Below are 27,105 nucleotides of genomic sequence, written 5' to 3' on the forward strand. Positions count from 1 at the left end.
ACATTCAAGCAGATAAACAGTCCCTGTGCTCCCTTATAAAAGAATGACAGACATTTGCGACAAATAGAGAGTCATATTGTCATAACACTGCATTATCTTGCGCAATGCACTGGAACAGTGGCCAGGTAATGCGTCCGTTAGGGCGGCGGGCCGGCAGGAAATGGTAACAGATCTTATCACTGTTAAATGGCCGAGAAAATGGGCTCAGTCCATTTAGTGCGCGGTGTGTATTCAGCCAGCGGCCCGGCCAGCCTTCATGTTCCGGGCATACGGGCACACACACACATGCACACGCGTGTGTGTGGAACGCCAGGATGTTTTTCGACAGAGGTGAGGAAGCTGCGTGCAAGAGACTTCCCTGACAGTGAAGAGCAGAGAAGCTTTCCTGCGGTTCGGCTCTGGGATCGTGCCCCCGCAGACACACTGGAAATGAAGATTAAGTGGATAACCGGGAAACGCTGTGATGAAATATTCAGAGTATCTGGGTCTGAGCACATTATTTGATAAATCCCAAGCAAGCCTTGCCTTACTGGCCATCTCTTTTTACATAGCCAAAAGACCGGGATCATTTTTCACCCGCTATCCCCCCTGCGAACTGCCCGGTCCCCCTGGATCCCTGATTCCTGAAGCTGGTTCCTGACCCTCTCACTCTAATTGCCTGCCGCCGTCGTTCCCTGCTGTCATATTCGTTTTCATTTGGGCTCCTTAACGTCACGTAACGGCTCGGCAAATCGCTTCTGCTCAGACAGAGGGATAACTGTTCATCTCCGGGCCTGTCTGTGTTTGGAGGGGTGATGTGATATCTCCCAAGCCTCCCCACTCTGCTTCTGTAATGAATAGTCTCTGATGCCCCCGATGAGGACCTGTCACTGAGGTTACTTGAGCCATGATGCCTCCTAACATGCTCCAAAAAACAAGTGCCTCTCTCCGTTTTCCTTCTTTTGTTAACTTGGGGCACTGAAATAGGATTCCCCATTCCAAAAGTTGGGATCAAGGATGGAAGGCGACAGTTTAGAAGCATGGTGTCCGACCCTGGTCATAGGGAAGTGCGGTTCTGCACTTTTCCCCAAAATCCTGAACCAGACCTTCCCAGGACCGGGACAGTAAGTTCAATTTCTGAATTTAAGACACAATTCAGACTCAACCACACTCAGACTCACAGGACCCAGTCTTTTTTTGGCTTCACCCCTTAGCCAAGGCACGGGACCCAGCGTCTTGGCTCAGGGCTCCCCGATTGAAGCCCATCTGCTGCCAAGGGGATCAATAGTTGTGATTTCTAATGATGTCTAAAAGCTCCCGAAACCCGAGATCATGGACTCGGGGCGTGCGTGTCATCCAGCGCTGTCACCCTGAGGAATGGTCCCCACAGTGCTCTCTCTCCCTCTCCTCCCCTCCGCCCTAATGGTCACCGTGTCCCCGAGATGGGCCGGAGCCCTCTGTACCATATGGGGGACGCAATCTGCCCATGTTTGTTTTACAAACACACAAGGCCGGAGCCAACGTGAAAGATCAAGGAACGATGCCAACCCAGTGGATGTATTTATGGGTTGGTGATGTATTTATGTGAGATGAGATGGTGCAGAGTGTGTGCTTTTTGTGTTTGAAATAAAGCATCCATTTGGGATGGGGGTGAGCCGTTCTGCTCCTCAAGGGCCTGCACAGTCTAGCAGGTAATGAATGACCTGTCAGTTAGCAAAAATGATTTACATCTGGAACACCGGGTGACTTCATATCCATGTAATGACATCAAGCAATTAATCAATCAATTAAGGGCTTAGGCAGAGCAACAACCAACAAGCACTGTATTCTTCCAAGACCAGAACTGACTGCCGCTGATGCCGAAGCAATGAAGAATACTGGAACATTAGAGAATTTTGCTGAGGGAACTGAACTGGTAATCGTAAGCTCCCAGATATGCATCTCAGGCAAATGATTACTTGAGCAAGGAATGAGGCTGAAAAAGTTCAGTTAGAGCGAGTAAAGGTATCTGCATAGCAAATACATGGTAACATGGTAAAAAATTCAACACAATCATTCACCTGCATTCATAAGCCTACTTGTAGTCTCATGTGTGTGTCTGCACGTACTGTTATCATCCAAAAAATTTTAAACATTTAAATGTGAATTTCATTTAAAGAAAAATAAATTGTTTCGAAAATAAGACTTACACTTTCCTTATTAATATGGCTTTAAAAATTATAATGACTTCCTTTTTTAGGCTTAATGAATGGTCATTAACACTTTTCAGTTGTTTTTCATCCACTGGAAACCCCATGGTACAAAATGTTACCAAATTTTGAATTAATTTCACTACAGATAATTGAGTCCAGTAACATGAATTGATTAAAGGTTTTCACATGAAATAATCAGTCTCTCTCTGACACATCTTTCTCAGTATGATAAATTATCAAAAAACACAATTTGAGGGTGACTGGAAAAGGAGGAAATGATGCCCAATTCCATTCAAGCCACGAGACAGTCAATTTGCATAAATATTTCTTATCATGACATATATCTCTCGTATGTGTTTTTCATAATTACACAATAAAACAGGACACATGATCTGAAAAAAACAAGGTAACATTTAAACCAGGAGTCATTTTTTCAATTTGGGTAAATTTGGCATTTGCCCACTGAACATCAAGAAAGAAAATCTGTAATATTTCCTTCTGAAAATGCCAAGGAGAGAGCCTTTTCATAATCTGAATGCATAATTAGACCCACTCCCATTAAGACTTAAGATGCCCAAGAGGGAGCCTTTTTCTTTTGTCTGAAGTACAGCAGAGAGAGAGATTAGGCCTTCTATTTAAATCCCAGTAAAGGCGGATCTTTTAAGTTATTAGTGATGGCCACCCCCACCTTCACCCCCCTGTGACAAACCGGAGAAGGGTAGGGGAGAGAGAGGAAGGAGCTGGAGGAAGATTTGTGCTGTAGCTTCAAACAGGGCGCCAGCGAATAGCCTGGCTACACTTAATCCTGTTCATATGCCAGCTAAACCCAAGAAGGAGGGAGTGTATGATCTTAGTCGAGATGTTAGCCACAAAGAAGCAGCAGGTAATTCAAACCAAGCCAGTAATGGAAGGAATACTCAAATTCTTCCTAGATTTCAGATGACTGTGGGCTTTGAGGAGGGTTTGGGAGTACAGCTGCTGTTCGTGGTGGGATACCTGATGATGCTGTATCTGTGTGTCAGTGGGGAGGAAATCACACACACACACACATACACGCACACACACACACACAAACACGCTCACGCGCCCACACACTCACCCGCATGCACACACACACACACACACACACACACACACAGGTGTTTTCAGCTGGATGCATTAAATAAAAACTGAAAGAATATATCCCTTCCTCTTGAAACTGGATCTGGTATATCAAACATTCCAGCCCTGACTTTACTTCCTGCTCTCTGTCTGAGCTGGGCCGATCGATGCATGTGTTTTTTTTCCCCCACCTATCTCCTTTTCAGGGCGCCGAGACAATTAGCATTTAGATGAGAAGTGCTCTTAGACACCGTTGGCATGGGGCCCAGCTCCGAAAACGCTGCCCGTTGGGATGCCGAGACATCGGTGGCGGTCTGAGGGAAGCCACCCACGCCTGCAGGCTGGCATCTGGACTGGCCTCTGGGATGGGACTCTGGGACCAGATGTCAGCTACGCGAGATGGGCATCTTCTCTTTGGTGGCATCGTGCAGAACAAGCTGCAACAAGTACCCCAAGTCAACTGTCAGGCCTCCCTCGGAGTGATGGCCTAGCCCATGCAGCCAGGCCCTGCTGTCCTGAGAGCTATGCCCGCCAGGTGTCAGAGAGTGGATCACTTCCTGGTTCTGCATCCGATCCCATAATCCATGTACATCCATTCAAGTTTAGCTGGCTAATTCACTTGGACGTCAGAGTGGCTGTGGAGCCAAACATCTGAAACGCCACTTTGGGATACCACCAGTGAGATAATAAATAATTAATACCAATAATTAAAAGTCCAGCAAGAAACCCAGATTTGGATTTTTATCGTTGTGCTTTTCTGTTGGTATTTGTGTTCTCTGTTCAATTCCATGAGGCCAACTTGCATCATTGCCTGGAAGAGGGGTGTCCCACTCTAGGCTAACAGGACAAAGGTCGGAGCACACAAAAGCACACATCACAGAACATAATCCTTTTTGATTTTTGACAAGATTTCCCCTTTAAAAAAACATAGATCCTAAAAAAATGTCCTTCACAACAAGGTAAAAGTTCCAAAGAGCAAGATGGAGAGACTAATTTGAGCGGCGCAGTCTCTGCAAACTGTCAGGGCTGACAGTCCGAGGACAGCATCTATGAAGACGGGCTCTGAAGCGCACCGCCTTGGCAGCGATGTTGCCATCTGGCTGCGGGGGCATATGGCGGCGCGCGGCGGGGTGCTGCTTAGACCGCACGGTGTGCGGGAGCGTGGCAGCGAGCACCGGTGCAGTGCCAGCAAAGCGGAAAGGCAAACGCGAAACCACCGGCACCCGTCTGGCTGCTGTTGTCTTACCTAATTAGAAGCACCGGGGTCTGCCTGCAATGGGCTCAAGCATAAGGCCATAAACGTCGCGATTAGCATGGGATTCATATTCCACTGTGCAGTCGGTAAACTGCGGTGTGCAGAGCCTGTTCTCCTGCCTTTTAAAACATCTCTGCAGCTCAGGCTGCCTGGACACTTCCCCCCCCCCCCCCCCATTTCTTACTGCTTTTGTTTTATGGGTCAACATTCTGACATAGCTTCTGAAACCGACCAGTCCTGATGCTGAACCGACTGAGTGGTCAAATTCATGCACAAAGGGGGGTTAACTTTTGCGTTTCCCACAAAATTGCTACAGGGACAAAATTTTAGTGAAATTCCAGCCTGAGGACAACTTAAGTGATCTTGTTTACAAAAGCTTCATTTATTTCAATGATAAACCTGTGTACCTTTGCGCTAGTACATAATTTAATGACTGAAATGAGAAAAACTGGAATCGATGTGAATTTATGTCTTTTTTTGGGAGACTTCCCAGATTTAATGCATTCATGAATCAATTGAACTGCTGTAGTTTGCCACGAGAGCTTCAGATGCAATCCAAGATATTAGCTACAGGATCTGCTTTAAGGAAGCAAATTGCATTAAATGTTATCTTGCAGCTTGCTTCCCCCTGATAATTATTAGAAGCTTCTGGAAAAAAATATGATTTAAAAGAACAATCACATCTGCGTTTGCTATTGATCGTGGGAGTGAGCCAAGGGAAAAAAAAGACAACTTCTGTGTTGTGTACAGATGGTTGCATATGTAATTTGAGTCTGATTAATACTCGGTCTAGGGCTGTCTATCAAAATGGCCATCAAATTATGACAGGGAAGGGGAGTTGTCTAAAGACCAACAACAGATGAGCTAAACTTGCCCATCCCAATCCCCCCAGCCCCTCCCCAGCCCCCCCTACCCCCCCCCCCCCCCCCATTTTCTTGTCTCAGAGTAGATGGGCCTCCTGGGACAAGACCCATTAAACTCCATTATCTCGATAGAGAGAATATGAAGGAGCAGTACCACAGATCTGTCAGGATGAGGGGAGTGAAGGGGAGGGGGGGGGCGTTCCGATGGGGGAGGGGAGCATTATCTCTTGTCTGATAAAGATGGATCATCTCAGAGGGCAGCTCTTTCCTTGAAAGGGGTCGACACGGTCCTCGAGGGTGACATCACTTTGTTGCAGACACTGGGCTCGTAACAAGCTCACTCGCAACCCACAGCAGACGGGCCAGTCCCTCTTGACAGCATACAAAAAAAAGAAGCTTTTTTTCCCTGAAAAACTTCCTTTCTAAGCGGTTCCACATCAGCCCCTGGAGATGAAAGAAATTGCTAACGCTGCAGCTCCAAGTCAGAGGAAAGGATAGAGAGAGAACACACCTCGTCTCTGAAGCTAAATGCTGTGGAGTTCTGATGAACGGATAAAACACTTGATCATAATGATGGTTACCGAAGCTGACAGAGCCGAGATAGTGGAAGGCTGCAGCCTGCCAGTGTTCTCTAAACAGCACACGAATTGTCTTGACAGCACAGCTTTGGACAGTAATGAGGAGCTGTAATGAAAATATTAATCATATCAAGACACTCCATGGGCATCTCAATTAGAGTGTTGTATTAAGATATGCACTTGAGACTAAATTGGTCTTAATAGTGGTGTATGGATATTTAATGTCTTTTCTAGTCAGTCAGCACACGCTCATGGCAGTGTACTTTATATACTATACTATATGCACGAGGTGTGTGTTTCATATAGGATGGTACAGCTATTCCTACAGCAGTAGATTTACTGGCACAATTGAGGTAAAGCTCTTTGCTCAGACAAATGTGCTGTCTCTGTATTAACGAAGATGTCAGACCCTTTAATCTCAGCCGATACTGGCCCAACAATATGCAACAGCACAGCAGTTGGAACCCCTGTTCAGGGCTGAAGTGGGGAGTGGCGGGGTGTGGTCTGATAATGACGAACAACAGCATCCTCCAGTGTGGAGTTCAAACCCACGGCTTCGGGCCGTCAGGACTCTGACCGCTAAACCGCCCTCTTCAAGCCAGGGGCAATATATCAGCACACTGTGGCCAGATGAGACAGTGTTAACCAGAGGCAGATCCCCCCAGATAGTCGTTTGATTCAGATCAGAGAGCTGCCCAGCCCCTTGGCTTAATAAACGCACTCACTTATTTCATTGCAGTAAAATAGGATGGGATGGACCAGCGATTAAGACACATGCATCATCCTACATCTCCTGTGGGGTAGACGGAGGGTATGGGAGAGGTATAATCATGCATTGATTTTGCGATTCAGCTAACCGCTTGCAATGTATAGATCTACAGTGGAACAGCCATGCTAACTGGTTGTCATGTGTTATCCCATGTTATCAACATCCATACTATCCTGCATGCAAACCACTTTTACATGCTGATAAAGTAAAAGTGTCAGTTGCCCATTCAAATTGTGCATGCTGATACAACAGATCCTGATTTCAGTATCATTGTAATTAGCAAGTAGTAGGCAAACAGACCTATAGTACTCATTGCACAAAGACTCCTTTCCTATTATCTGACAGACACCATCAGCTGTGGGATCCCGCTGCATCCATTGTCTCAGAAAATAACAAGCGACAGCACGTGTAATGAAATGCGTATCAGCAAGGTTAATAAAGATCACAGTTAAACCCAGTAATAAATAAGAAATGCCCTGGTTTCCCCCAAACCGCACCTTCTCTGAAACAGATGTCCTAACACTGTTCGGAGCTTCCCGCTGCCCCCTTGGAGAACAGCGGAGGATGATGGGTAATTGAATGTTTACCAACTGGGAACCTGGTGAACTTGACAGGCACCCCCCACCCCTACCTCCCTCCACCCCACTCTTACCCAGGGGGGAGGGTTGGAGTAGCAGAGAAAGCAGGCCCTCTTTTTTTGACAGGAGAGCTCATTACTGTCCTCTGACATCTGCGTATGGCAGCAGGGACAGTTCATTAAGGCACACTCGCATCCACCCAGGAGGGATCGATACAAAACAGGCCGGGAGGGGGGCCGAGGAGTAAGGCAGCCGGCGCGGGGGAGACGCCCCTGCAGGACATTAACCGCTTCCTCTTCCAGGGATACGAGGCTCTGAGGTCATTGGCTCCCTCTCTCTGGTCAGATACTTCAGGATGACATCAATTATTTAAGGCCAGTTGAGTGATAAAGGCTGTGGCTTTTAAGTGCAAGACTCCACGCTAGGGTAGGTTATCCCCCCCACCCCCCACCCCCCGCCACATTAAAACGCTCTTCCTTGACAAATGAATGGTAATGAAATTATTAAGATGCGTTCCCATGACTCCTTGTCAGTTAATGAATCACGCCATGCAGACCTCAGTATACAGTCTCAGATTAGATTGATGAGGAGGGTAACAGTGCGTGTTTTATCTTTATCACATCCTGAGTGTAGCTAAGTGAATTTTCCACTGAGCCAGCTTAAAACGCAGTGATTGTCTTGCGCATTAATATTACATTCTGTTCATGTGAGAATCTTTATGATTTTTTTTTTTTACCCCCCAGGACTGACTGAGTGCTTCATTTACAAATATATCGGCTTGTTAAGATGCTCAGCAGCGGAAAGCTTGCATATATTTTCACAGTATAAAATACAGCCAGATGCTGATTTATCTCCTCATGATTAACTCATCAGAAATGCTGCAGATTCAGCTGGGATAGAAATTTCAATGAATTGCAATGGCTTGTTTTTTTAAGAATAAAATTCTTTTATATATTCTTTTAACAGGCAAACTATATGCTTTACACTGAACTTCATCTGCAGATGGCATTATAAGTTGTTTATCAAAACCAAATTTTAGAAAAACAGACAACTATGACCAATCAGGGAGAAGATCTGGTCAAAACAAGCATTTAGGGAACAATTTGGAGCAAACATCTGAAGATGGATCAGTCTTTAATTCTGTCAGGTGTTTTGCTTAATTAATGGTCAATATGCTCCCATGACCATTTACACTTTGGCTCCTAAATTCCATATAAGAATAATACATAAATCCATAACTACAGAATGCCTCAGTGTCCAATTGACTCGCATAGACAAGCACCATTTTAGATCCATGAAAAACACCCATTTGGTTAAAAAGAAGGTGACAGAAGAAGCCTTCATCTGTGGTCATCATGTTTTACACCACTTCACCTCTAATATCCATGCAATATGTTCACGTATAGACTTCAGAGCTTTTCTCATCAGGTTCTGTTCATCTTTATTACGATGTATCTTAAAGTCATAATCTCATAATCTGCTGCAAAACCTCATGCCATACAAATTCATTAAAAAAGCGAAGAAAAACAAAAAACATATGTTGTAGACGTTACCAAGAAGTTACCAAGATTACATACATTATGTTCTTCAGACGAAGTTCCACATTTCATTTCCAAAGAACATTTTCTGTTCTGGATACAAATGATTTATTGATTGTTTGGGGGAAAATACAGGAGGTACAAGTGGAAGCCCAAAAAGCAGTGTTCTGTGGTGCTGCTGAAACAGATGTCAAACATGGTGAGACTTGATCCATGGTGAAATCAATAACCCCCTGAAGCATACTTTTTTCATATCATTGTCCTTTTTTTAGACTGAAATGCATACTTTAAAAACGATACAATACAGCCTTAAATTCCTCCCTACGCAATGCTGCTACCGTGCTAGCTGAACATTTTGTGCTTTTCACAACAACTTGCAGCCGGCCTCTACAGCAGTAACACACAATGTTCCATATGCGCCTTTCGTTGCAGCTGCTCAAACTACAACCTGCAAACCCTGCGTTATGAAAATCAGTGCTTACAGGTCCGGCTGCACCCTTAGTTCACTGCGTTAGTGCCTGGATCTCAGCAAGCACCCCATTCATCTGCAGTAACACCAGGCCCTTGACTTACAGCGCTAAAAAGGGGTGTGTGTGTGTATATGTGAGTGTTGGGGGGGGTGCATGATTTGTGAGGCACTCAGCGAAATTGTGAGAATCTGATGGATCTCTCACCTCTCACACCACTATCAATTAAGCCACCACCGTCTGTCGGTTGGTCGCAACGTCTGGGGAGATCAATCCCAAGGGTTGGGGGGGTTGAACGCTACCTCTAGCCCCCAAGTCTATAAACACGTCCTATGTGGATTTTTTCTTTTTTTAGTGTACCGTGCTCCAGAGGGTGCTGATGGACCTTGCGTGGGCACACCGGCATTCCTTTGACAGCTCGTCATTGCCTGCCTCCATCACACCTGGCACGGATACCGTCGCCAAGGGAAACTGGGGCTGTGCAATCAACAACCCCCCACAACAGCATCACCTATGAGTCAGCTGCTACCCCCATGTTGCGAGATTCCATGCACCACACTGTAGGATGTTAGGGTTCCTGGGCGGCACTTGCACGCCATGGATAATGCACTCAAGGGGTGTAGCCCTGCAGTATCAAGGAACATTAGTCAGACTTTCTTGCCACAGTACACACCCACTAACCCTTCCTCCCCCGGGATCACATCACCTGGTGAGTCAGGCATGGTGCAGGGGCTGAAATCATGCATGCCGTGCGACTGTTCCCTCTCAAAGGGACCTCTGATCCCACTCCTGATTGGTGGAGTTTATGTCAAATAGACATGCGCACACGCACACACACACATAGGCACATACATACACTCACTCACATACGTACACAGAAAAACAGCAAGCAAGCTGTGCATAGCAGCAGCTACCGTGCCATTGGTATTCTCACAGTGTTCACCCACATTCCTATTAGAGAACTTAATTGTAGAAATTCACGAGGCTGATAAACACCATGAAGATTGCATTAATTTAGTGTTTTGCATTGTTTTGAATCCTTTTTCACAATAATAATGTTAAACTCATTCCGTTGATCAGTCTAATTGCAAATTTTATTTCTGAAGGATGTTTTAAGCTCTCCATAGAGCCAGTTAGTTTTTGGCAAAATCAACGTATTTAGGCCTATGCCCAGCGCTTTATCATGTTGAAGTAGGTTTCATCATAGCCAAGCCTGATCAGCAGACAGGGGAAACTGCCTCAGTTCTTCCTTCAAGGGAGAGCCGTTTCCATCCAACCACAGGAGTCATACCCAATACTTTTTCCAGCTCTGTCTATATGGCTTCTTCAGAACAATTCAATGGAGCAAAAATAACGTAATAACTCTCTGCGCGTGTGTGATCATTTCTGACTTGAGCAAACACACAAGGCCCTTGTCATTTTGACATTTAAGTACAACGGACGGTACTGCCATCAAACTCACTTTACCACAGAGTTTATTGGGCTGTAAGATTTCATTTGGCAGTCTCATAGCCTATTGTACTTTTCACCTTGCACCATAGTGTCCCATGTTATCAGTGTAGTCCAATGTACTCCAAACATCAAGTAAGATACACCTTACTAAGCCAAATAACATACCAAGATTTTCTCCAACAGAAACGCTCACTCAGGAAATGGAGTAAGAAAAAAGTGAGAGAAAGGACTTACAGCTTACACCAAAAAGGAGAAAAAAATATTTTAATATCAAATGACACCAGGAAAGTTTGGTAACACTTGCTGCAAACATCTTTTGGAGAGTTTTGGAATGAGGATTTGAAATGAGTCAGTTCTGTATTCAGTATTATTTTTTGTATGTAAAAAAATCAATATTATCCAAATGCTTCTTAGAGCTCAGTCATATTCAGATTTGCTGTGTTTTACAAAAACATTCAAACTGAAAATATGAATCTTTTACAATGCCATCTACAGCTGCTGTAATATCATATACATATACATATACATATACATGTACATGTACATATACATACACATATACATATACATTCTGAATAAATAAATAAAAAGGATTATCTGGCAGAGCTGTCCCGTGATGTACAAATGCTACTTATAAGTCATAGGCACCCCCCCCCCCCCCCCCCCTCCACTGCCTCCTCAGTGCCCACCCCTGCATCAAGCTCTTCTGTTCCCCTTCCTACAGACTTACCTATACAACCCCTCCCTCACAAAAGATCCCAGCCTTGATATTGAGCTAAATACCAATACAGCATAAAGCATGTTAAAGGTACCATGAGTGAGACCCATGGCAAGGTAATAACAGTTATTATCATTATTGGAGGGAACAGACTAATTTTACATCATGGTACAGCTGAAATGGACATGAATATAGCACAATGATGCAGATGCTTGGGCACAGTATAGCGTTGTCCGTGTTATTAAGTTTGCACTTTGCTCATAGGAGGTGAACAGATTCAGTAAATAAGGCTATTCTGTATGGCCGAATGCCTTTTCTACATCGACAGAAGACCCTGCTGCAGAGACGTTCAGGTTGTTTGGCTTTTTCTGTGAGATCGAATAGTTTTTTCTTGTACTGTCGGAAACTGTCAGCAGCAGAAGCCTAGTTCTGTATAAATCCAATTTGGTCTGGATAAATTAGTTTGGGTCGCGCCCCTGGACATATTTCACTACAGAGCTCTGTTAGCATTATAGGCTGAGCATTTCTGTGTGTCATGGTGTTTCCTTTTCTCGCAAGAAGTTGAATGAGCTTAAGATATTGGCATAAATTTCAGAGCCCATTTGTCTCGTCATGCAAGATTTCTTTGCTCAATAGATGACGATTTTTGTTATAATGCAAGCTAACAATGAAATTAGATCATGCTCCTTTGCCACTGATACAGTAAAAACAGTGCACCACTAGTTCATCTGAAATCTGGGGTGTAATGGTTGGGGAACTTGGTATGCAAACTTGCAGGGTTGGTTTCTAGGTGGGGCACTGCTGTTGTGCCCTTCAGGTGCTTTATCTGAATTGTCAAAGAAAAGCCCAGTTATATGAATAGATATTGCATGTAAAAATGTAAACATTTTACAAATCCATACAACGCTTTTGTTCTAATAAATAATTGGTTTTTCATACTTGGTACTGCCTCCTGATAGCTCAAACCCCACACACCAGTTGCATGACAGCCCCCGGCTATGAATCTCTCTTCTAAACCACAAGGATGGGTGACCAAACATGCAACATGTACAAGTATATACATCCAACAAGTGAATTCATCACATGTGTGTTGTTTTTGATTCATGACCCGCAATGAAATACCACCCACTGGCTTCTCTGTATCAGCATTCTTTAATGGACAATATTGATGCTTCCTTTATTTTTTTAAAAAGGCACCTGCATTATGTATTAGTTTATGGTACACATAAAGCAGTGAACTAATGCTGAAAGCATGTTAGACTCAGGAACTATATTTTTTAGAGCAGCAGGGTGATCAATAGTCAAAGAAGGGGGACCAGTAAATACATACTTTAAAGGTTACTCACCAACATAATGCACATGACTATGGAGTCAAGGCTAATGCAAGAATACCTGCAAAAGACATCTTCATACTTGTTTTATTATAGTAACTAAAGAAGCTTAAAACGTATGCTTAAGCAGACACTTCAGGCTTCTTTGGATACATTTTTATTATGTTGACTGTTATTTTCAGACAGAGGCAACACTCAGATGTGCCCTGAGTGAAAAAGGAATCCATACTTGGCTAACATAAACAACATAATGAAGGAAAGGGCAAAGTGTTCCCAGAGCTTTAAATGTAATTGCATTATTGTTGTTAATACAAATAATATATAAGTCATGAATATAACTGTACTATTTCCTAGCAATAAATCATACCTACAGTACTCTTTGTAAGGATAACTTTGCGCTGAAAATTGCGATGGTAAGTTATACTCCAACAAATGCAGCACAAATCAATTTAATGAACACCCCTGTGGACAATGTGAATGCTTGCCCACTGAGTGCATTTGTACATTAATTAGCCAAGACTTCTTTCAATACATTTCAATGGCAAGGAATGAGGAGCACTTTTTTGGCAGTGATCTCAGAGCTCAAAGGGCCTTTTGGAAGTGTCTCAGGCCAGAGCTAAATGTTTAAAGAATTTCAAATCCTCTAAATCAATGAGGCAGACCTTGTGCCAATGCACTCTTCTAGATGAAAACTGGGCCTTTTTACAAGAGCAGGTGTATAATACTATAATATAATATCTGGCAGGACTTGATTATATTGTGAACATCTGCCTCTCTGTATTCTGGTAGTCCCTTTTGGAGAGCATGGAAGTAGCCCGTTACAAGCCCTTGCTGCCCTAGTTTTTTTTACCAGGGATTGTGTACTGACTCTCAGAGCTCATGTTGACAATGTCATTGTGTTCCTCTTGGCTGTTTGCAAAGCTGACTCCAACAGACATGCTTGATTATGAAGAAGTGCATGCCACAGCCAACAATGAAATCCCAAAACAACCTTCAGTTCTTACGCAAGGTCGAGGAATTGAAAGGTGCATGCACTGGGATGGCAATGAGAGAGACGAGAGACAGACAGAGAGAAAGAGGGAGAGAGAGAGAGGTAAGGTGAGAGAGAGATTTTAGTTTTCACCTCAGAACAGCTCATGACCACCAAAGCTTCTGTAAATCAAGGAATCGTGGCCTTTCTGATAAAATATTCCACCACCCAATGCCTTTTTATTGATTAATGTCTGAGGTAAGGTTAGCAATTTAAGTGTCCTGTCATCCTGTGTTACCATACTGCCATCTGAGTCACCTCCAAAGTGCTACATCTTCAGTATCTGAGGCATTCAATTTTAAAATCATAAAAGGTTTTGAAATCCATTGGTGCCTGTTAATGTAAAAGAGGATTTGCATTTTTTTTAATTAAATAATAAAAAGTTAGTAGTGCACGTTTCTTGTTTATGTTAAACTACCACTGGCCCATTTGCCTCTGTGTGAGCAAGCCCTCCGTTCACGTTTCTGAACTTTTCAGTAAGTCATTCCATGCCAACCCATACAAACGTTCCAATCCATAGAAAGGCATTCTATTCCAATCAATATGAAAGAGAACAGCTTGCCAAAGGAAGTGATCCAAAGGCCCTGACAGAATGTGACAGTGATCTAGACATGTGTGGACTCCTGTCAGAATTGGCAGATGCAGGTACCACAATTGTGGTGTTGGGTTACTAGGATACCATCTACCACACCTTAAGCTTTATGTGATTCATCACCACTCCCGCTGTAACTGAGGAGCAAAATGGAGTGGGGAACTACAGCAGTAACCAGCTAAGTAGGGAACCGGGAAAGTATTCCCGAAACTCATTTCAATGATGTAAAACCAAACCAACATGATACAGACTTGAGCTCTTTGCATTCATAAAACCTTCTGCTTACATCAACCCCACAACCCTATTCTACACATTCAGAGAAAATGTATTCTGGGGCGGTGTCTGAAAGCGACAGCCAGGCCCTTTGTTATTAAGGATATGTTCGCTGATGGCTTCCACGGGGGATATCTCTTGTGGAGAAGGCCGGGTGTGTCCGGCCCCTTTTGATGGCAGCCGGGATGGCATTAATATTTACAAGTCCCACAGGGGTCAAGGGGAAAATGTATTCGCCGCTTTTCAATAAAACATCTTGCCGACTTGCTTGCCGGAATCGCGCGCTGATTTATGATGAGAGCGGCTTTATTAATCTTGCCCCGTTTTCGTGTTTGTCACATCCATAAAGGGGTGCACAGCGGCCATCAGGTTTAATGGAGGCTGTGTAAGCCATGGTTGACTTTGCATGAGGAAATAAATCAGCGGGGCTGAATTACGGACGCTTCAGCGGTTGCAGGGTAGTCCAGGAAATGACGGCCCTCTGAGATTTTAATCTCACATTGACTCCCCGGTCGAGTGCATTACTGTGCTGTTCTACTATCAAACACTCTGCAAACACCTTTAAAGTATGTTTGTGTGGGAGCATCTACAATGTGAAATAAGGAGGTAATTATGCACATTCATGATTCATCTGCACATTCAGCAGCTTTCTCACAAAGAGACTGCTTGTTTCAGCACCTGCTGTTTAAATGGTGTATGAATATTTTACAGATCACACAAAAACACACACACATATATTGGCCAGGTTACAAACTGTATATATATGTATGTGGGCAAATACATTAACGTGCTGTATATGAATTTTTTGGGCAGCGAGTGGATGATTATAAATGATGGTGATAAAGAAGGCTGTTTAGTCTTGAAAAACAACATCCATCAGGCCAAATGTTCCACAAATTGTGCTCTTATGCTGAGCACAGTCAGGCAATCAATGTGCAAAGGGATCCTCCAACTCATAATAAGGCATATCAGCACATCTCTCTGGAGCAACAATTTTCTTTCATCTGACGGTGCTAAAACCAATATAATGGCACCTTTCTGTGGGTGAGTGCACGTCAGTCCCCTCTCCCACAATGACTGACTTCTGACAGCTATCTAAATCTAATGCCTTTCATCCCTGAAGATGGAAAGATGGGAAAGCAATATATGGGGGACAGTCATAGTATTTTAATCACATTCACGGGGGAGACATTTTCGTCAGACCACAATGTACAGACTGTGCGAAGTGCTTGGATTCCTCGGCTTCTGTAAATGTATGTCTGCTTTAGACAGCTTTTTTAAACATTTATCCTTACCTTTGACTGACAGCTAAAGAAATGCAGTCATTTTCTTGACCAACACATATCAGCGATAATCAAAATGAATGGAAGAACTTGTGTCTGTATTGAAAAAAGAACCCTTGCACTGTTTGAACAACACTTGGACAAATGCTAATTGAATCCAGGGTAATTAATGTCAGAAACATTCATGTGTGAATCCTCTCATAGGTACCCAGCAGTATTTTTCTCCTTAAATAAAAGACACTTTTCAGAACTTTTTTTAAAAGTAGGAGAGTCAGTGGTTTTTAATCACAGATGTCCAGTGTTTCAATCCATTGGCGGAGCCGTCATCCCAATTTTCATACTCAGAGTGACAGTTCATAAATATTCCTTGCAGTTCTAAGCAAGATGAACGACAGATACCAAGAGACTAGCCACCCTATAATTGATCGAGGATATTTTTATATATTATGTTAAGTTAAATTTCATTATTTTTCTCCTGCTGACATGTTCCCATGTCATAATCTACTCTCAGTGATTAAGTGATATTATGTCATTGGTCAGAGGAAAAGCCAATCATAAGACAGCCTGTAGTTTAGAGGGAGGGGCAAAAGACTAGTGTGGGGGAGAGCTTTTCAGAACTAAGTGAAGAAAGCCAGGGATTGAGTGGTGCCAGCTAATTATCAATCCCTGCATTGAGTTACTACATAATTTATTAAGTGGACAGGTGGATCGTACAGTAGGCTCACACATATGTGGGCTACAGTATTGCCTGATGTTAAGTGTTATTAATAGAGTGGGCTGTAATTTAAAAAGCAGGCAAAAGGCAGAAAGAAAAGAGGGGTTCTAAGGGGCACATTGTGTTGTACCTTGCTGAAGTTTGAGTTTCAGCACTTACTTTTACAAAACACATCTTAAAGATGACAAAATATGTTTCTACAAAGATTTGTCACTTTATAGTATAATCATTTCCTTTCAGTCTCTGGGAGCAATTATGAGCATCTGATTACTTATTAACTTTGTAACCACTAAGGTTTGATTATGAATGATAAAATTTGCATTGTAATTTTGGTATGAGTATGCAACTTTTGGTGTTGGGCTCTCAGTCAAGTCAACTTGAAATATTCGTCATTCTCATGCAATTTAACTACAGCACCATATTAGATGTGTGGAACTAATGTTACTAACAAAAATCCCACTCTCATGCACACTCGCGCACATCTGAGCCAGGCTACATTAGAAAATCAGCACTTGTGTGTGTATGTGAGTTCATGTGTGTGCCTGTATGCCAGTATTTTACTGGAGGACAAAACTGGGGCCGAAACAGTGCTTAATATTTGACAGAGTAGATGTCAGAGGAAAAAAAAAAAAAAAAAAACAAGCAAACAAAGCAAAAACACAAGTAAGAGGTCAGACAGTTTAGAGAAAATGAAATGACTTTACTATAAAGAAAGGCTTCCCTAGTGGATTAAGTTTTTGCCTCTCGTCATACACGCATACATGATGATTATGTTAATATGCCGTTTTTGACTTTTTTCATTTCCTTACAAATACTGTTAATCTTGCCTGTAGGAGCAGTGCCTCACAAAGTTGCTTGGATACAGTTAAGACTCTGTAAATTTACAATAGAAAATAAATACAAATCAATATAAAACAATTTCCAAATAGGCTGAATAGATGTATAGATATGTACTGTGTATAGTGGCAATTATAATAATAATAATAATCATACTCATAATAGTAATAATTGTAATAATAACAATAATAATAATTATATATTAAGACATGAGGTTATTCAAATATTAAGCATTTGTGTCCAATAACATTAATTTGAATTTCTTTTTTGCAGTTATAGTATTTTAGAATGTTTCTTTTAGGTTAAATGAACACAGTTCTCTATTAATGCACAACTGACATCTTGTTGAAAAGTGATTTGTTCCTGTAGCAGTCTAGGTTATGCATTCATTTTAAACAACATGAAACAACACACACACACACACACACACAAACACACACCTTTCATATGTCTTCTTTCATACGAGTTGTGTTTTCATTTTTCTGCAAATTAACAAACATTGACCAAATAAAAAAAACAAAAACACATAAGACAACATAAGAAAGCAATGAGAGTCAGCAGTATTTATACTCCTTCTGTGTTTTCTGTGAACTATGCCAGTCCTTTGGGGACCCCGTGGTGGGAGGTGGAGGGGTTGAAAGTGAGATTCGGGTGAGTCTAGCAGTCTAAGGCAAGTTCAGAGTAATGCAATCATGAGCCTAAGTTGAGCGTCTCTGTGGGGCCTCCCTCTGAGCATCCTCCAGGTGGGGGGGAGGGGCAGAACAAGGCTTGCCTCCATGAGTTCTGACCCCTTTTTCGACAGTTTGAAGGCATGGGCGCAGCCCCTGCACCGGTAAAGTTTCGCCACCGATCGAAAATTTCCTGGCCCCCTTCTTTGTGCTCCGTTGACTTGTCTGTGCTTGGCAGTCACAGTCCCGGAGGCCGTTAAAAAAAAAAAACTAACAAAAAAACAACCTTCAGGTGGCTAGATCCCCCCAAAAATCCAGAGGATATTGCTTTTGAGGTATCAGAGAAAGAGGGACTGCAAGTGGAAGAGGCACAACATGGGGTGGGGATGGGGGGTGGGGCATTTGTAAAAAGAATTTCACGGTAAAATATGAGATGAAGGCATTGCAAGAGAAATCCTTGCTAAAGAGCAAGAGCTAAAGCATGTGCGTTAAGCCCTGTCAAATAGCTGTCACCAGGAAAGGTGAGCCAGCAGGCATGGTAGGTGAAAGGCATGATGGGAAACAAGGGATCAGTGAGTCAGTGCAGTCTTACTGGGTCTGCCTGTATGTGAGCTTGATGGGCAGAGACAAAAAGTTTCTTTTTTACTTCACTTATAAAACAGTTTTATTTCTTTTCTTAAAGGTGTGCACTCATCACTTTGCGGCCTTAGAGTACATGATATTTACGGTCCCACAGTACTTGATATTTACATCTCCCATAGCTTCCTATGATTTGTCCACCTCCACTCATGAACTTTAAAAATATTTTTCAAATTAAAGTGTTTTTTTTTGGGGGGGGGGTTAGGGAGGCAGTCTTCTCTCCTACAGGCTAAAGGTGCACAACACAAGAAAACAGAAGCCAAAAAATGAAAGTCTTGCAAAGCCAGGCCTCAGGGAACAATGTTGTGTCAATCAATCACACCTCATCAAAATGCAGGACAAACTGCAGAGAAGATGGTGCACATGAGGTCTGCCACTCTGGGATGCCCCAAGTACGTTTATTATTGGGTGCAGATACTTGAAAAGTAAGTGTATGCAGCTAATTTTCATCTCGCTAAAAATTAAATAAATAATTACATAGATAAAATATAGTACTTTTTTTTTTTCTTCCAGGTCCTATTTATAACCAATAAATATAAAGAATATTTCATTTTTGCATTGTGTCAAAGTCATATAACGTAAATTCTAATATTAACATGTAACATTAATACAACAACATCATCAACAACAGTAATACTAGAGAGAAGCAGCATATTTGTGACTGCAACATGTTAGTTTACAGAAATTCCCACTGTCAGAAAAAAGTCTGCAAAAATTCATTCAGTTTTGTTTGTACAATTTTACTGAAATGGACACAGGGCAACTATCTGGTGTGGCAGACAATGGGTTTTTTTATCCTCCGTAATTTGACCTGCTAGTTCTAAAGTAACCATTAAAATAAAGTATTCAACACATAATTAATAAATTAATATTATCAGCATTATAAATTAAACTGAATTACGATAAAATATAAAATACTAAATACATTATGATCCCTTTTATTTATGGCAAGGTGTTAACTCATGGATTCTTTATGAATGGGCAATTATGCAGCAGTGAAATGGGTGGTAATGAGGAATGCTAAAGCTTTTTTACTTTCACCCGGTCTACTCGGAGCAGCGCCCTTGTTTAACAGTGACATGTCTGCCGGGCAGTGTGTGAACCATGCTCTGAAAGAGGGAACACCTAGAGTCTCTTCAACTGGCTCATCACCCGGGAGATGCCAGCTCTTATGCATCAGGAATCTCTGACTCCCTGTCCTGTTGTCTTTCTTGAAACTAGCTTCCGAGGCCTAGTCTACTGACATAATTTAAGGTCAGACTCTGATATCAATATACACTTGTGTGTCAAAGTTTGTGCCTCAACTGTCTCAGATACGGGCACCTCTGCCGGCCTGCAGAGCAGAGATCTAGAGCTAAGAGTAATTATTCCAGGGGAATTCAGATATTTTCTTGACCCCTGCCAGCAAGATATCTTTCAGATAATGATCATTACTCAACCATGCGAAAAAGTAGTTGTTTGCTACAACAAAATCAGCATTTCAGTCTACCAGCGTATCAGTGCACCCCAACCATTTTACACCTACACCTTTACATCTAGTTAGGACTGCCGTGAAAGTGCTGTCAGATCAGTCCTGGAATCACACTCACACATGTCATAAGAGCACAAAGAACAATGTTTGTCCAGTTTGAGGGCTGTGGCCATTCTTAGCAGATGCCCCAGTTGAGACAGGCTAAGAGTGAAAAAAAAAAAAATTGAGCTATTTGTGAGGTGGACAGATCATCTGAGGCCAGTTGACATATCACACCTTCATTACTCTCTTGTCTCTCCGCTGTCGCTTGCACTAGAACAATACCATGCTTTAGAATAATATTTCCTATAGTATCCTTTCCCCTTTACGGTGGTGCCGGGCAGCCTCGTCTTGCAAACTCATGTGGCTATAATGATATTGCTACAGTGGCAGCCATATGAATTTTCTGCAGGTACAGAGGCTGGACAAGGGAGAACGCCATGAATGACAGACACACAGTGCTATAACAACTTGGTAAAAAGACGAATTTTTAGCATTCTTTTTCTTTTCCAGTACAGCCAGAAAGGAAAACAACAAGGAAACGAGAGATTTTGGAACCAAACTTAACCAAAGCCATGGGACAGTTATACAGAGTGCATAGTTTTGCAGGGCACAGAGAGATGTGCCGGCACTGTTCACGGCATTTACTCGTTTATTCGATTTATCAACCAGGAATCAAGATCTTTCATTGTGAATATATCAATATGATAAACCCATGCCAGTATCCTGGTGATCGAATGGCTTGTACCTTATAGCTGATATGTTAACAGGTCTGGCCTTTTTTTTCTCTCCTTTCCTTCAAAACTAGCTATGGAAAAGGAGGGGGGAGGGCAAAGCAAATCCTCAAAAAGAAAACAGAAGAAAAAAAGCAAAGCCACACAAAATGCTTCAAAATCCCAACGTTGCCTCCTTCCCTCTAATCCTCTTTCAAAACCTGCCCCCTTTGTAACACACCAAGGTCTGTGTAGGGGAAGAGGAGCGTGGGGAGACTGGTACTGGTTCTGGCTCCGAAAAATGTCACCTTGGTGGGCCAATGGGGCGCCAAACTGTGGCCTGGCACACGCATGTTTTGTATCTTCCCCTCCGGTACACTGAAGGACGATGCATCCCTCAGGGAGTTGTGGGACGTCTTGGTTTCCCGGCGCTTGGTGTATATGTGTGTGTATATATGTGTGTATAGCACCCGCCAGCCTCCCCCAGACCCTTCCCAGGGGCGGGGCGGGGAAGGGGGAGGGGCTATGCCAGCGAGTAGATGGCGTTGACAGGAGAAGTGGCCTCAGAGCTCTCATTGCCTTCTGTCTCCTCCTTGTCTTTCTTGACGGTGTACTGGCCGATGAAGGAGCCGTCCTCGTTGAACTGGCCGTCGCCACCCTCACCATAGTCCACCAAGCTGTCGTCACTCTCCTTCACGTTGCCGTCCAGGGAGGTCTGGCTCCCCTGCAGTGGCTTGTTGTCCTCGTCACTGCTGAGGGAACAAGCACAAGGTCAGGGTTCAACTGTGACACTAAAGTTCCCGACCCCTCTCCTTTGCGGGCCTGGACAGAGTGTGGACAGACAGAAAGTCACCGGAATAAAGGGACGTTACATTAATTCAAAAGGTCTGTTGATGGGGTTGCATCTTAGCACGATGGTGAGGTCACTGGATTTTAACCATAATTCTGCATGTTCAATTTTCTGGTAATGAAATGCTACTGTAACCCAGAGCAAGGCATTTAACCTTGAGTTGCTTCTTACAAATATCCAACTGAATAAATGGTTACTATTTATGGGTTACTACTCTTTACTTCTGTTTTATTAGTGTTTCAGCCTGATTTTACAATAGCAGACCTTCTTTATAGAGCACTGAGTTATTGACTACTTCAGGTTTATAGAGATAAGAGCACAGGGTGTCTGCACAGTCTGACTGCAGAGCTACCAGTTCATTAATGGAGTAAACTCCAGTTTAAACCGTGCCACACCTAAACAATTCAAGGATTAAATAATTCAATAATTCACTTCTAATAAAATTTTAAATGTTGAGGTGCATGTTGTAGAACCAACCTTTATTAATTATGCAGTTATTCAATGTCATTGTTTGTTATACCTGTACATTTCCATGTTATTTGAGGAAGAGTGCAAACCTAGTCCAATCCTGATATTTTTTTATTGCTGTTTTGTTTGTGAAGACAGCATTCATGAAAAAAAATAGCATGAAAATGACTGTAAGAAATGCAAGGACATTAAAAATAAGATAAATTAGCAGAAGCCTGTTCTAATAAATGTAATGCAATGACCCTCTCCTCGATTCATTAATGCCTTACATTCCTATTTTACATTCAGCATATGAGTTAAACAAAAAGGTGTTTAAATAAGAAATGAAAACCTGTTAAACTGGGTGAAAAGCCCATGTTCTGCATGGAGAAAATTCCATCTTCTGGACGATCTACAGCCCTTAAATCTCAGCATTCCCAATAACATGCTGCGCTGTCTGAGTTTTATACCTGCAGGGGGTGTTGTCTCATGCAAGGGTATGAGGAATTATAAGTAGTCTTACTTTTCTTTTGACAGGCAAAGACAAGATCAATGCAACAGCAGGTAAGCACAGACGCAGCATGGTAAAAAAGGATGCACGATTTGGTCAAAGCTTGAAGTCTCTTTTATCTTCTGTTTGGAGGCTCCGTTTAGTGCAAGCTCTGTTATAGTACTGGTAAATAGGCAAAGGTGAACGTAATGCTATGGGGAAAAGTCACCAGGGTTACCGGGAAACAGCCCTCTCTGCATGCATCATGCCAGATTACAATGTCAACCAGATAAACAGGCAACAGGGGTCAGAACAAATACCAGACAAGCGAAAAAGAAAAAGAACAAAATGCTACCTCTCTGGCCACAACACACTGCCTCCTTCAGCCTTCTCATAAACTATACATTACCCAAGGGTAGGTCTGAATCAAAGGCATTATATACAAGACACGCACAAGATCCAGATGAAAACAAACTAGAAAAAAAATGCACAGGGGTAGATCCTTTTGTTTTAATCGATTAATCTGCAGAATGGAAGAATGGCTTCAGTGTTAATCTGTTAATTGCACTCTCATACATACCGTCTAAAGGGACGAGTGGGGACGGATTTTTTCCTACAACATGCATTGAAATAAAAGAACTTTATTATGTGACAATGCAGTCATACACACACAAACAACTTGTCTGATGTCTTCTCTCATACTGTGCACTGGATGTGTTAAACGGTTGAAGATACGCTCCCCAGTGGTGGAACGAACTCCTTGTCTCGCTACGGACAGCTTCTTCACCCCATTCCTTCAGACAGGGCCTGAAGACGCACCTCTTCAGACTCTACCTGGACTGACCCAGCACACAATTGCTGCCCCCCCCCCAAATCAGTGCTGTCGTAAATTGCTGTGCTTTCTAAATTGTGCTTTTTAAATTGTTTCTTGTTGCCGCCTTTATCCTGACGCTCATTGCGCCGTTTGAAGTTGTTGAAGTCCGCCGTTTGAAAGTGTATCGTATTAGTTGCCCTATAGGCTGTAATTGTACAAATCTAATAGTACTGTGTCCTCAAACAGACCTTGCTTCTCAGCTGAGAACTGTCTCATTGTGGAACTGTTTCTTGTAAGTAGATAGATGATTTTCAAATGTGTGTAGACCTATCAGAGTGCCAATCTATCTAATTCTCGATATTTGAATATGACTAAAATAGTTTCAGTCCCTGGGTCTCCAGCTTTCATCAGATGAGTCCTGTGGCACAAAAAACCTTAAGGAGTGGGGGGTTGTTCCTCTGGTAAACCACAAATCACAGGGCACCTGTAATGTCTCGACAAAAAGAATTGTTCTAGGCTTGTTCATTTGTGAGTTCTGACCAGAAAATTGAATACAGTGACTGACACAGTTTAGCTGAAATGTAATGGATATCATTAAAGCTTTGGTCATTTTGGTCACTCATTGTTTAATAAGTAAGCGTGATATCTAATGTGAGATGTTTATGAACCTTTCATGAATAATTCATTTAATTAAGATTAATCGATTAAAACTCATAAATAATAACAATAATGATAATAACTATAATAAAAACTCGGAAGAGCTGATATGCATCTTAGGGTTAACAACTAAGAGGAGTCACGTTACAATGCTGACACACATTGCTCTTTTCATACCTTTCCAGAGACCTGTATTGGTCCAATGGGAAAAGAAAAGAACAAAAGAAGAGAGGGGAACAGAATAAAAGGAACACAGAAACAAAAACAGAATGAGGGAAACAGAAGAATGGTTGAGGGGGAAGTGCGGAGAACAGTAAACTGTGGCAGTAGGTTGTGATGTTAACAACACCACAGTTATTACGTCTTACAGTAAGTGCGCTCAACCTTGCCATTGTTAGTCATACCACAGATATAAACTGTTAACCAGAGGTTGCCATCCATGTTTTGAACTTTTTGAAAATGGAGCATATATCTTGTAATGAATATCCGTTTTTTCCATTTTAAGAACATTGCATTTGCAATGACATGTGTTTTACTAAACAACTTAAAAGAACTGCATTCAATGACAAGATGTAAGCAGTTTTTTTCAATATCTTCTTCACACCTCCATGTATAATTTAATACATATGTACAAATCACATAAGCAGACATTACTCCACATGAAATGAAGGTACTGTGAACTGAACTAAGGTCTGGGAGAACAGGTGGTTTCCATATTTTGAAATAAGTTTAATGTAACCCTATCAGCACAATGGTGAAAGAACTATTCTAATCACTAGAACAGCTAGGTGTTCCTTGCAAGCATGCATCAGTGAGGTGAACATAACCACGAAAGCATTCACCAGTGTATTCATCCAATGACTACACTTGAATTGCATCAGTCCGACACCTATCAACACACATGCAAAGAAATGACATTAAACTGAAAAAAAAAACTGTCTGGTGCTGTACAGAGAAGGGTCTAGTGGCATGTACTGCATAAGTACCTCACCGCTTTCTGTTGAATAGTCCTTCAAGGGTGTCAATCACGGCTAAGTGAGAAGATGTTCTATCATTCTTAACTCCAGCCCCAGAGAAACTTCAATTGATTTTGCATTCCTGATTCTAACTCTTCACTTGTAAGTGGTTTCTTCTCAAACATCAGCCATCAAACAAAAGGAAGAAATTGGACGGATGAAACAGACACCCAGCTAGGCAACACAAGAAGTGCATATTTTCCAAGACTCAAATATAATCTGTTCAGTTTATATATACACACCCCGGTTTATATACTTTTGATCAATATTCCTTCAATTTTCAGTCCTTTCACAGATATTAACAGTCAAAAATTTGGACACACCTGATTAAGATAATGGGACACATGGATTCAAAAATATTTTTATCTAAAGACTTAAGCTTAAATGCTCGAAAATTCTTAGACAAATGACAAATAGTGAAGCTGATGCCTATGTATGAATTTTTTTTTCCAAAAACTTTCCTTTTAAAAATTATTTTTTGGCTATTTTGAAAAATCTAAAATTTAATTTAACTTAATTTAAAATTAATAAAGATTTTCCAGTTTTGATTTGTTTACTACACTTTTTTGGGTCACTGCATAATTCTTTTTGTGTTCTTTATTCTAAAATGTGTAAAATAGTGAAAATACAGAGAGAAAAGTGTGCCCAAACTTTTGAGTGGTACTATATATATTATACCTCACAACACCTTCAGATAATTTATTGCTGCGTTCTTTTGAAATGCCTTGCTAAAAAATTCAATCTACCAACCATCCTGTGATGTCTGTGAAAGGACTGACAATTCAAGGAATATTAGCATTAAATTCATAAACCAAAATCTGAAGAACGGTTGTGTGTGTATGGGGGGGGGGGGGTGTATAAGCCACACCCGCTCCTCCACTGTTTATTGTGTTTGACACCCCTGGAAGACGGGGGCTCTAATTGGCCCCGATGTGACCTCTGCTGTAAGAGAGAGACCCCTGACCCTACCACAGACATGCTCGGGTTCGAAAAAGATGCCGTGCTCAAACCATGTACCTGTTCTCATTCCTTAAGTTAAAGCAGCCGTTTCAAGGGTGGGGGAGAAAAGGAATAACAGTGAGGACATATGGTATCCTACAGAAAGGGACAGAGTCTGCAGGACAATCCACATCAGTGTTCACAGCACGGCACAAAGTCAAAGAGAAGGATTAAGGATTATAGATTCCTATTCAGATGCAATAGTTGCATTTTAGACTGTGTGTTCAATGAGTACTATCACTGACAGATGGCAGCTTAATGTAACACAGTGACACAATAAAGAGCACCAAGAAAGTTTCACTGCCAGACTAAAATGTGTTTAGAGCACAGCTCTCCTAGATGGACTTCCCTCAGTGATTGGACCAACCCCTGGTCAACCATTGGTGAAAGCAGGAGGGGCTAACTCATCAGCCCAGACGCTGTCTCTCGTGGCTCAGACTACACGACAGTACGAGGCTCACAGCAATTCCTGTGAATGCCTAGATTTAGTCAGGAAATGACAAAGAGCCGTGAGTTGGACAAGCAGAGGGTTAATTGGCTTTTAGGACTTTCTCTCCCCTGCAGGTTGAGATGAGTTACGGGGTCAAACGTGTAATTAAATCTGCAAGGAGGAACTTGACCCACAGCCAACAATGAGGCCACGTGATTGCCAGTCTCTGTGTAGACAACCACCTGATTCTTGGAGAGATAGTGAGCCACCTTGCACGATCGCGGTAAGTGAAAACCATGGGAACGGAGTACGAGTACAGGC

General features: G+C 42.2%; 1 protein-coding gene across 21 annotated transcripts in view; it reads right to left on the reverse strand.

The window, feature by feature from the left end:
* Window positions 1-16,540: 16,540 nt before the first annotated feature.
* nfasca (neurofascin homolog (chicken) a) overlaps window positions 16,541-27,105 on the reverse strand; it is a 90,265-nt gene continuing 79,700 nt past the window's right edge. For 13 of the 21 annotated variants that reach the window (XM_036531279.1, XM_036531289.1, XM_036531288.1 and 10 more), the window contains 2 exons: window positions 23,449-23,481; window positions 16,541-21,833 (listed from right to left, as the gene is read on the reverse strand). In XM_036531279.1, coding sequence (XP_036387172.1) covers window positions 21,605-21,833; window positions 23,449-23,481 — 262 coding nt within the window. In that variant the 3' untranslated portion in view covers window positions 16,541-21,604. Of the gene's footprint in view, window positions 21,834-23,448; window positions 23,482-26,372; window positions 26,385-27,105 lie in introns of all 21 variants that reach the window. The other 8 variants (XM_036531296.1, XM_036531298.1, XM_036531293.1 and 5 more) reach the window with 3 other exon arrangements.

This window comes from Megalops cyprinoides, chromosome 6, assembly GCF_013368585.1.
Source record: "Megalops cyprinoides isolate fMegCyp1 chromosome 6, fMegCyp1.pri, whole genome shotgun sequence".
NCBI lineage: Eukaryota > Metazoa > Chordata > Actinopteri > Elopiformes > Megalopidae > Megalops > Megalops cyprinoides.